Genomic DNA, 12,434 nt, shown 5'->3' on the forward strand with positions numbered 1-12,434 from the left:
TGACAGGTATCAGTCATGGCACCTATTGCCCAACAAGAACAGCCACCAGAGAATGCCAGAAAAATTGCAATCTAAGTTAAACAAAGAAAAAAAAGAAAAGAAAAAAATGGCAAATGCACAGACTCCCCAGACTCTGACACATCAACAAGGCAGTGAACAGATTCTAATTATCTCGCTGCCCTACAGGTTTCATTCGTATCTGTGACATGAATGACTCTTCCCCTGCCAACAACTCACCTTCTTCTGGCAAATAGCAGAGATTTCAGCTATAAAGAGAAAAGAAAACAAAACAAAACAATAGGTAAGAAAGGGCAAGTGAATCACAGGAAAGAGCAAAGCAACAAAAGGCGATAAAGGGCAACGTCGACAAGAAGTCATTTAACAAATCACCTATCTATAACGGAGGTGTTTGAGTTTATTACTCTCCAATATATACACTTAATGTCATGTGTTTTTACAAGAACATCTGATCAGTGCTTAGTACTGTGACATTTTTTGAATTTCTGATCAGACCAAAATGGAGCTTTTAGTCCACCAGAATAAGTGCCATGTCACACTACACTTTTTTTTTCAACATTTTATTAATTTTATTAAAATCAAATAACATTCCAAACAAGCAAGTCAAGTTTAACAAAAATAGGTTTTAAATTAATTGACCCCCATTCATGAGAAAGAGAACTAGGTCAGCAGAGTAAAACTTTAATAACAGTAAAAATATGTAAATAAATAAATGAATAAAAATAAATAGAATAAAAATGAGGGGAGAGAATCCGCTTCCTCAATTTAAATGCTTATTCTAAAATGTTATTGATCAGATCCTACCAGGTTTTGAAAAAGTTTTGTACAGATCCTCTAAATGAGAATTTGATTTTTTTTTTCAATTTCAGATAATATATAACATCAGTCACCCACTGACTTAAAAGAGGAGAGTTAGGATTCTTACAGATGAGCAAGATAAGCCTACGTGCTAATAGTGAAGTGAAGGCCATTACAGTTTGTTTGTTCTTCTCCACTGTAAGCCCCTCTGTGAGTCTACCAAACACAGCTGTTAGTGGATTAGGAGGGATTGTGACACCAAGGCTGTCTGAAAGGCATTTAAAGATTTTGGTCCAGAATGATGTTAATTTGGTGCAGGCCAAAAACATGTGGCCCAGTGAGGCTGGAGCTCGATTGTATCATTTGCAGGTTGGATCTTGCCCTGGAAACATTTTGGACAATTTTAAGAGAGACAGAGGTGCTCGATATATAATTTTAAGTTGAATAATTGAATGCTTTGCACATATGGAGCTCGAGTGAATTCTGTGCATTGCTACCTTCCACTCCTTTTCTGAAATGAAAGATTCTTTTCCCACTGTACTCTGGGATCTTTGAAAGGGAGGGACTTTTAAATGTTTTTGTATATTACAGAAATGCTGTCTGAGTCCTCACAAACAGACTAACCCCACTATGAAGCAGGGCGGTGGCAGCAACAGGCTGTGAGGATGCTTATCTGCAGCCGGCCCTGGAAGGTTTGTGATGAGAATGAATGCAGCAAAATACGAGGAAAACCTGAAGAAAACCACAATGTAGTCTACAAGAAACCTGCACCTTGCGAGAAGACAAAAAACCGAGGAAGAAAGACAAAGCAGCAGAGAAATGGCTTCAAAACAAAACTCTGGGTGTTCTCTATCTATCTATCTATCTATCTATCTATCTATCTATCTATCTATCTATCTATCTATCTATCTATCTATCTATCTATCTATCTATCTATCTATCTATCTATCTATCTATCTATGTAGCACCTTTTATATTTTTCTATTCATCTTTCTTCTATATAGTATCTCCCACTCTATCTCTCCATCTATATAGTGCCTTTTACATTCATCCATCTATCTATATAGTGTCTTTTACATCTTTTTACCTATTTAGTGCCTTTTACATTTTTCTATCTTTCTTCTATATAGTGTCTTTCACACTACCCATCTGTCTATCTATAGAATGCTTTTCACATCCATCTATCTACATATTGCCTTTCGCTTATTTGACTATCATCTATCTTTACCACCATAAACAAAACAAGAATTAACAGAGGAGACTCACCTTGAGGCAGCAGTACGTCGATCAGCCAGTCCGCGTGGTCCCTAAGCAGGAAAGAATGCGGCAGTTCAAATTAGTGGCAAACAAATCAAAGCCCTTTAGTAGTTTTGTGGCTGCTCAGTACTGTGCTGTGGTGCACATGGGGTCCAGCGTCACTGTTCAGCTACCAATATGAGAACTGGTTAGTAGTAGACAAAAATAAAAATTAAATGAAAAAAAAAAAAGCATATGGTGAGCACAATCCCAAAATGCTGTGTATTCCCATTTATACCCATGCCATTGTTTGATGGATTTCTGGTGATGTGAAAGGTACTTGGACCTAGAGGTCTCACTAGTTGTTAGCTAAAGGTGGGCAGGCATAACGAAGGGGCCAGCTAATGTTTAAGTCAGAGAAGTCTGCATGGATGGAGACAAATGATGCGACGGGCCCACCAGAATTTCCATGCTACTGTTTTTGTAGAAATCCTTTTTCAGATGCAGCACACAATGGTAACGCTGGAATTGCACAAGTGCTGCCCATATCTAACAAGGGGAGGAAACCCTAAATGAGAAAAAAAACAACCAGCACAATCTTGACTTTTACAGCTCTGGATACTCTTAGCTGGTGTAAAGTGTTATTTCTGAGCTCCACAATTCTGTTCTAGGAACCACAATGAAGAAGCCATTACCCTGCGATCCTCTGGCTGCACTCCTCACATATGTACAGAGGTGGAGGTTTGTCTCCCAAAGCCACGGAGAGAGTGGGGTCTAAGCACATCTGAAAAAGAAACCACAACACCATTATGAGATACAAGAGCCATACATGGGAGGTCATCTGCATGATTACAACTGAGGGAAGACCATAAACCTGAGGAGAACATTCTGCTGATCACCATCAACCAAAGAATTTACTGCTAATGCTTGCAGTGTTGCTAAAATAGTTTATGTTCTTCATCATGCTGAGGTTTACAAACCAACATATAAAGGCAAATGTGACAACAGGTTCAATGAAGGACATATATAAAGTCTCACCGGGGTTTTGTCCACTTGAAAGCTACTGAGTTTCCTAAGAAAGAAAAGCCACGTCTGTCCCTTCTTATACATTTATCCTGTATTAAGGTCAAAGTTTAGTCTGTCCTCAAAGATTGTCCCCAGAAGTTTGTAGTTTTCCACCATCTTCACTGTGCCCCCTTTAGGTGAAGTTGAGACAGCAAGAGGAGGGGAGCCTCTGAGATCTTCAGCCACATCTTTGGTGTTAGAGATATTTAGCTGTAAACAAACTAACCACCACTCCTCTGATCAACGACAACAGGTCCATGGCTGTCTTCCTTATCTTGCAGGAGCTTCACAATGACAGTCACCTGCCACTTTGAGGATATGTCTGCCCTTGTGTAAACTCCTGCAGTCATCTGTCTACAAAAGAGGAGACAGGCAGAAGGCTTCAGGTGAGCTCATGGATGTGTTGAGGCTATCATAAGAAACAGGCAGGAATGTTCATTCTTTGTGTTCTGCTAGTTAAGGAGTCCAGAGTCTACCCCACAAGTGGATGTACCCAAACACAACTGATCAATCAGGTCATCGGTTAAAATGTGGCTGGATTGTTTTCAAAGCTGGAGAGAAATCTATATACAGTGGTCCTCTTAATCCTTCCAAGTGCTCCTACAGTAAATTCAGAAGTGGACATTAACCTGGGATGGGGCTCAGTGTGCAAAGATCCAACCATCCATTTTCTAACCTGCTTATCGAGTGAATGGTGGTGGTGCCCACCTGATTTTGTTTATGTTTATAAGCTGCCTCTGTGATGTTCCATGTGGTTTGTGGGTGGTCCCTCAAGAGGCTGGGTCACCTGCCAATCACTGCCCTCCACCCTATAAACACTGAGGGTCTCCCACAGCTCCTGGTGGTTCATTTCAAAAAAGTCTGGGAGTTTTAGAGAGTTTTCTTATGTTTGGCTGTGCATTTTTATTATTTGCAGGTTATCTGTCCCACTCTATTCCTTTTGATTGCGTCTTTGGATTCTGTTTGAGGACTTTGTTCAATCGGATCACCTTGTGTTTTCAGGCAACACATTTTGCCGATTGTGCTCTCTGGAGAGGATGTTTTGTTACAGACATTCTGTTCTTGTCCTCATTCTAGCTGGGGTTTGGCAGTATACCCCCCACCAGTGGGCATTTTAAAAAGTGCTTTTGGAACTCTTTAGTGCCTGGGACACCTAATCCAGTCTGGGTATAACTTGATGATGCAGCAGTGTACTGCCAACGTTAGCAGACTGAGTAAAGATGAAGAGAAGCCTTTAAATGAAAGGTGAAACCTATACCTAAAATGCCTACACAAACTTGTAGTCTTAAAAAGCTAAGAATCACACATAAATTTTGTTTTCAAGTACAATCATGGAGGCTAGAGAGGCTGCGACAGCAGTATATAAAACATCATGCTAATGCCGTCATGACACACGACCACTGAAGCAACAACCTTCACAATCAGGCAGTGTGTTGGAGCAATGGAGCCATAAAATGGCAGTGCCCACCATAAAAACAAAATGGTGCTGCAGTATGTAAAAACGTGACAAAAATAATATATACATAATTCCAGAGATTAACAATGGCAAATATACCAATCCATCCTCAATCCCTGTAGCTCATAAACTTAACAAATGGCGAAAAAGATTGGTGTAACCTGTTGCCCATTAAATATGAGTCAACACATAAAAGAAGATCTATAGGTGGACACCACCTATGAGTTGTCTTGTAAGCCATTTTCACGTCTGTAGCACAAAATATGAGCACATTCATGGGTAAAACTCGTAAATTGTGAGTCTAAAATAAGAGCAAAAAATCCACATACAGTGGTGCCTTGGTTTGCGAGTATAATTCGTTCCGGAAACGTGCTTGTAATTCAAAGCACTCGTATATCAAAGCGAATTTCCCCATAAGAAATAATGGAAACTCAGATGATTCGTTCCACAACCCAAATATAAAAATGATTAATACAAAATATAAAGTAAAAATACATAAAACAAATTAACCTGCACTTTACCTTTGAAAAGAATCATGGCTGGTGGAGGGAGACGAGAGAGAGGAGGGTTATTGTGCAGGACGACTTTCACTCTAGCTAACGGAATCCCTGCTATCTGTTGGCTCACTGGCATCCTGAAGCAACCGCAAGGCTCCCAGCGCTGTTGCAGATCGCTGCAAAAGCGAATCCAAAATGATCGCAGTCGTTCTATATGTGCCTGCTGTCCATGGGTGATGCACGGAACATTATAAATGCAAGGGTACAGTATTACTTGGCCATTAACTGGGCCCCGACCCTGCCGGATTGCTGTGTCTGTGTATAGAAGAGTGGCAGATCCCGCTACAATAAATAATCGTGTTGTTCCTGTTTCAAGCTGATTAAAAGCTGGTTTTGCTAAAGTACTGAGACTCAGCTTCATGTTTTGGGGTGCAAGACAGGGACTCGCACGTTACAACACGCACACACACACACACACTCACACGTGGTCACAATGCTATAGTAAACAGTATACGCACGTAAGGATGTTGACTATACGAGTGAGGCACGCCGATGGGACTGAGCATGGGAGACGATTACCCACAATCACGCAGCGAGAGAGAGAGAGAGAACCATTGGCTCAGTTGTGATCATGTGACACTCGGCAGACAAAGCGTAGACGCACTACTCGTATTTCAAGACCTTGCTCGTTTATCAAGTTAAAATGTATTAACAATTTTAGCTCGTCTTGCAAAACACTTGCAGACCAAGTTACTCGCAATCCAAGGTTTTACTATAATTCATTTTCATTTAGTGTTTTTTTTTGTTAGACATATTTTGGATAACATTCAATTTACATATGTAGAACCGAAACCATCTCTTGATGACTAGCAGCAGGCCATGATGAAGTTTAAATAGAAACTCCAACATTGATAATAGACAATGTCCCTTGGGATTATTGTGATCTTCATGATTTTTATTTTATTTGCTATCCCCTGGAGTTCCTGGGAATTCTTGTTGGCTATTCTGAGGTTTCTGAAATTGGGAATTTGATACAAATATGTACTTTGTTGTATCTTAATTCCTGATGAAGTTGAAATACTTAACGTTGTAACAGTTGTCTGGAATATGTTTGTGTGTCACTGTGAATTTGCACCTTTCCCCATTCCTGATAATGGTGGAATGGCTGAATTTGTAAGGCCGGCCAATGGTACATGGGGAGGGGAGCACCTGGCTTGGAGGGCCCAATAGACTGTACGGGGAGGAGCCAACCTTCTGTGTAGTGGGAAAAAGGTGAGGGGAGAAAAGAGAGCGCAGAGCCAAGAGAGAAGCAGACACCATAAAAGGAAGAGGTAAGAGGGAAAGAGATTGACCCCACATGGAAAATGTCAGGTGAACCCGAGTTCATTTCAGGACAAATCATTTTCCCTTTCTGGTGAAGGTATTCGGGAGAGGACCAGATGGGCCAGCACAAGGGACTGTTTAGCAGTACGTTTCCTGGAACAGGACGTATGGTTCGGCGCATCATTCCCCACCACAGACTGTAGATGGTCGTCTCTAACAGAGAAAATTTAAAGGACTGAGAATACATTAATTTCTCTTTTTCTCTCTCATATTTACTGTATGTATTAGTTGTGTATGTGGTTGAGTGTCTTGTGCCTTGATTTGTATCTTATTTTATGTTCATATATTTTATTTTTATTTATGTTTTTATGTTAATTGTTTTGTTCTTCTTTTATTCTATAACTAGCCATGTGCGCACAACTATGTTGCGCGTGTTAAAGTTGTCTGTGAAGGGCTCCCTGTTTAAACACGGCTGCCAGTCGTGAACTGGGCCCTTCGTCGCACAGCATTATGATTTTTTATAAGGGAAACAAAATTACAAAACAAAACCCTTGGACATTGATTTGATAGGAACGGCCTACTCGGAATCACTGTCCGAATAGTAATTATGTGGTGGTGTAGGAGCATTTCTGCTTCTCTCCATTCACAGTCCGTCTCGTTTTCACGACGCTGTCATTTCCTCTCACGATCTCTTGTCAACCTTTTTCCAATCTCGCAGGTTGCTTTGTGGCAATCCAAAGAGTAAGGAAGAACCAATGCTTCTTTCTTGAACTCCAAACGCCGACTGATGGAAAATCACAGAAGTGTGTCCGACTTATATACTCTGACTGCCGACTCCAAGAAGTGGGTGAACATTCAATTTGGACGAAGTGCTGCCAACGACGGTCGATAGAAACAGAAAAATCCACAGTCTCGACAACGAAGTAGGTGTCGACGCCAGGTCTAAACACAAAGCATGGTGTCGACACCAGATCTAAACACAAAGAGTGGTATCGACAGTGTTTGTAAAGAAAAGTAACAACCAAGGCAGTGTCAGGGGAACATGAATTCGCGGACAAACAAAGATCAAGATCCAAATGAAGATTATATATAAAGATTAGTTAATTTAAAGCACAACAATTTGTTTAGTTTGAATGTCTGTGTTTTGAGGTGTGACTGGAGTACTACAGTCTTCAGTAGTATAAGCCTGGAGGAGATTCGTAATGCAATGCCTATGTTTTAGCTGTCTCTCTACTGCCATCTAGTGCTTCTTCTTCTAATTCATTCGCAGACAAACAAACATCAAGATCCAAATGAAGATTATATATAGAGATTTTATTCTATAATTGTAAAGCACTTTGGCCACAGCATTACTATGTTGTTTTAAATGTGCTATATAAATAAATTGACATTGACAGTGATTTGTGTGGGGTGGGAAGCGCTGCAGCACAATAATATGTATATAGGGTTTTTGTTAAGTGTGTGTAATTTCTTCCAATGATCATTTTTTAACTTTACTCTGCATTCACTGGTGTGTTTCTGTACTTGGGGTGGTGTAGTAGGAAAGAAGAAGTGTTGGTCACTCGCGCCCCGGATTATTTCTTTTTTTTTCTTTTTCATTGCTGCAGCTCTAGGACTGCAGCGCATATATAATCGCGCCGGCTCGAAGAGTGGTACAACATCTTATCAAAGTGCCATTTTGAAAACTGATGGACGGCGCCATTATGGTGTGTTTCATGTCGACTGTTGCCAAGGCAACCTCCCCACGTTCCCTGGAACACACAGACTTGACATAATCAGTGCGACTGTATATAACTGTGTTTCTGAAACTATGGATCACGACCTGAACTTGAGTCGCTCTGAGTCATGAATCACAATAGCACTGAAAGGGAAAGGGACGCGAACAGTTTGAGCAGTGCCTTATAATGAGTCGCAGCAGGCTGCTTAAGCAAATGTCATTGCTCTGTCCTTGATCTCCCGATAGGACAGTGATCAGCGGTGATTCTCCGAGGAGAAACTGGATGACAATAGACGATTATGGGTGACAAAAACAAAAATTGGATTGTGAGAGAAAAAAAATTAAGAACCTCTGGTACAGTATATAAGGTCATATTATATGCTGTTTCAGTATCCACGTTTGGGTAATTCTTCTGTGTATTTTCGTTCTCGGTTTTCTGGCTTATTTTCTGGCTTTCAATTCTGATTCTTGTCTCCTGTTCCTGGCTTGGCGAAAGATTGTTTTGTCTCTTTTGATCATTGTAAGTATCCCGGTGCGTACTCTGTTTTGGTTCTCATTTTATTTTCTGATCCCGAAACAAAAATTCTTTCTGTTTTTGAAGAAGGCAGACATGAGGCAAGAATTGAAGTTGAAGAATCGAAAATCAGGCAAGAAGACAAAACCAATAAAGACATGAAGAAAAGAGTAGCAAGTGGAGCTTTTTTAATAAAAGGTATTACACCTACAGTTCAGGTAAAGAAATCAGCACCTAGAGGACCTTTTGTCACCAGAGGTCATGACCTTGTAGGCCACACCCCTAGAAATGCAGGGTATAACTTTAACGACAGACCCAAAATATCTGTGAGCAAATTTTAATTAGAAGTGAGGACAACCCCAAAAATTCAACTTAACCATGACAGTCACTTGAGGTGATGCCTTTTGTAACATTTCACATTTCAGAAGAAGAAATCAAATAAAACCTGCAATGCAGACATCACCTTTACAGCCGGCTTGTTGATCGCATTGTGGCACTCAATATGCTGGCAATGGATGGGATTCCAAGCTACAAAAAAAAAAAAAAACTATTGTTAACACATGCAAAGCCAAGAAACCACATTCTGCCCAGATTACAAGCGGAGTGCAGGGCCGAGACTGTCAGTAATGACCTATGTGATGCATTATGAAGTACAAAATACAGCAAAGAAGCCCCCCTACAACTGAACACCTTCATAATGGATAGATAGGGGAGAATTTCTGCCAGCTATACATAACTAACTTGTGCCCAAATACTTAATCAGTGTCATTAACAGGAACAGTGGTGTGACTCAGTGGCCCAACTTGTCGGAGCGTGTTGTGGTCACCAGATTTGACGTAAGCGTAGCCTTCAAAACAACAGTTAAATCAAATACTCCAACCATGTGCTGCGCTTTCAAACAGAGTACAGAGTGAAAAGAATTGGCTTTTATTAGCATACTAGTCATTTAGCCTGTTACAATAACGGGCGCTAGAACAGTAGTGCATAAACATTAGTAGGTACAGTCTATATTAAATGGCAAGGGACTTTGACCTCATTCTTTTTGTTGGTCGTATTTTTCTTTCTTTCAGCCTTTCTTTCGTTGATGTTTACTTGCTCAGCTGACCGTTCTTCGTGGGCTGCCGCCGTGTATTGTGTGTCTTTAATTTTCTGTGACAGTAATACTGGCTTGTACGGCTCTATTCAATAAGGGCGCGCACAAAAAGGCGAGCTTCAAAAGGGCGAAATCAATTGAGCGCGGCGAATAAAGGCGTTCGTAGATAATTTAGTTCAAATGGCTCTGGAATATGTGAAGAGCAACAAAGGTGCAGATCTTTATTTACGTGCGCCTTTATTCGCTGCGCCCAATTGAGGTCGCCCTTTTGAGGCTCACCTTTTTGTGCGCGCCCTTATTGAAGGATACCGTCTTGTACGTCCGTTGGCTTGTACGTCCGTAATATACCTTTAATTTTCTCTGGTGGTAATACAGGCGTGCGTGTCGGTAATATGCCTTTAATCTCCTCTGACAGTAACACTGGCTTGTATGTGGCTGTAATATGCGTCACTGTATTGTGTACCTTTAATTTCCTCTCGCAGTAATACTGGTTTGTATTTCCGTAAAACGCCTCTAACTTTCTCTGACAGTAATATCGCGCGTCGCACCGTGCCCCGCGCATGCGCACTTTACCAGAAGACATCCACACACGGACACCTGGACGCACACAGGGATTTTATATATATAGATTCCGCTTTGTCCCAAAGCTCCTGAAATTGGGATTGTCTTTAAACATTAAGTAGTCGCCATGTGTAACGTACTGTGGTCTTCAATACATTTAGAAACATCTGTGTACTGTCCCTTTAATTGTGCCTTATGTTCTTTGTGGGTTGTTCCCCTAGAGGCGGGGCCACCATGACATCACTGCCACTAGGACCGCCCCCAGGAGGAGGCCTCAGGAGTGGTTCATTGAAATTCAGTGGAGGATATTCAGGGATTTGCTTTTTGATTTGGATTTGCCAGTTGTTCACAATTTTTATACTCTATTTATTGTTTTTTTTGTTTTTTTTGTGACTTGATGACCTTCGTTACCTTTTGCTCTTGTCGAAACCCTTTTCATCTCCCATTTTTCTGTCTAATAAGTCTTTCGTTTATAAATATTCAATGTTCTGATTATTCAACACAAGCCAGAATTCAATGGTTCTCCCTCTTGTGAGGTATTTTTGAACCTTTAAACCACTTAGGTACATTTTGGAGCCTAGTCAAACTGTTAGCAGCTGGCTGGATTGGGGTGAGGATGTTCTGGACAAGCCAGTGGCCTGCTTTGAAGGCCTCACACCATTTCATAGCACATCTGGAACACAACACAATTTGTCACTAATCAATTGCAACACATATGTAAGGATGGTTTAGAAGGAGTATCCACAGTCTTGGACAAAGTGTTGTCCACAGCGCTGACCTTCATATAGTTGTGTTGTAATGTCATCACATGCAACTTCAGTGACCTTCGAGTCATCACGTTACAGCAATGCTACCACAAAATGGAGGTGCCAACAGAAAAACACCAACACATCTCCACATAGGCTGTGTAGTGAGGCCATCTGAACAAGGAGAACACACGTAGAGTCCACACCAAGGTTTGTGAGGCAGTGGTGCTATGACAAGAGCCCAAAAGGCAAAACGAATGAACAGTAAATGAGGATGGTCTGCAATCTGACCATAAAACAAATTGCATTGGAAGCTCTCAGAACTTGCATGAAGGCCTCACCTGTGTACTGCAGTCCTCTGTATTCACTAATTGCTCCCGGTGGCTTCAGGTTGGGCCAGTAATGGAAAAGCATCTGAACAGCCGGAGGCTTCACCTGAGATGGACCGTAGGCAATGACGTACAATAAATCCTGAAACAAACAAAAAAAAATCATAGTGTTTGATTTGTATGGGCACCTAGGGGGCGTCTTCATGGCTCTCGCCTGGTTGTTGTTAAACCATCCTCTCCTCCTTCCACAGTACTGGAGGAAATCAGTGGGAAGTCATTTGACATCACTTCCTCTTCAGAAAACCCCACCCCTTCTGGTCTCCCTCTATATAGCCAAGACAGCCGCCGGGAATGGGGGTTGAATCTGAATCTGTGTCTGACGGGGACGGAGCGCCCGGTTGTGTTACAGTGGACGCTATTAATCTTGCACAGTTATGTATCTTCTGCTGTTATTTTTTTGTCATTTTATTTTGGCACTGTGTCAAAATGGGGTTTACCTGGGTGGTACCCCAAACCACCACTCTGTTCATTCTCATTTACTACAGAATATTTATATAATAAAAATTTGATAACATAAAAAAAGAATTGCAGCGCTAACTTTTTCAAATTGATAAACATTTTTCATAACCAATGATAAGAATAAGAGGCACAAAAAGACATGAGGGGCCACCGGAATCACAAGTTTCTGTCAGGGGAAAAGGTGCGCCAACATGGCAGAAGGGCCCACTAATGACCCTAAACAGGAAGATATGTATGAAAGTGGTGCTCCATAAAAAGAAGACAGGCAGTTTAAACGCTATCTTACCACGCTGCCCCCTTCAGCAGTCCTCGGGTGTGTGAGAAGCCTGCAGAGAGCAGACGCAGAACTGACACTGGAGCGGGCTGGCGGTTCATTTCGCCCCACAGACACCATATGTTTGTTTTGGGACATGTCCTTCCCTGACTGACTAGGGGATGGAGTAGATGGTCCCACATGCCACATGGACAAGGCTGACTTGCCCACCGGTTACGTTTCTAGCCCTTAGTGGTTATAAGATTTGTCAATCATGGTGCACCCAGGCATCTCTTGAGATAAGCACTA

At 41.4% G+C, this 12,434-nt stretch overlaps 1 protein-coding gene across 1 annotated transcript in view; it reads right to left on the bottom strand.

The window, feature by feature from the left end:
- Positions 1 to 12,434, bottom strand: part of LOC114666589 (protein unc-79 homolog) — a 223,515-nt gene that overhangs the window by 140,254 nt on the left and 70,827 nt on the right. The window contains exons 7-11 of the mRNA XM_028821501.2: positions 11,366 to 11,495; positions 9,088 to 9,152; positions 2,748 to 2,836; positions 2,083 to 2,123; positions 238 to 266 (exon numbers count right to left, since the gene is read on the bottom strand). Of these exons, the coding sequence (XP_028677334.1) occupies positions 238 to 266; positions 2,083 to 2,123; positions 2,748 to 2,836; positions 9,088 to 9,152; positions 11,366 to 11,495 (354 nt within the window). The remainder of the gene's footprint in view (positions 1 to 237; positions 267 to 2,082; positions 2,124 to 2,747; positions 2,837 to 9,087; positions 9,153 to 11,365; positions 11,496 to 12,434) is intronic.

The sequence above is a fragment of the Erpetoichthys calabaricus genome, chromosome 16 (genome assembly GCF_900747795.2).
Source record: "Erpetoichthys calabaricus chromosome 16, fErpCal1.3, whole genome shotgun sequence".
Taxonomy (NCBI): Eukaryota; Metazoa; Chordata; class Cladistia; order Polypteriformes; family Polypteridae; genus Erpetoichthys; species Erpetoichthys calabaricus.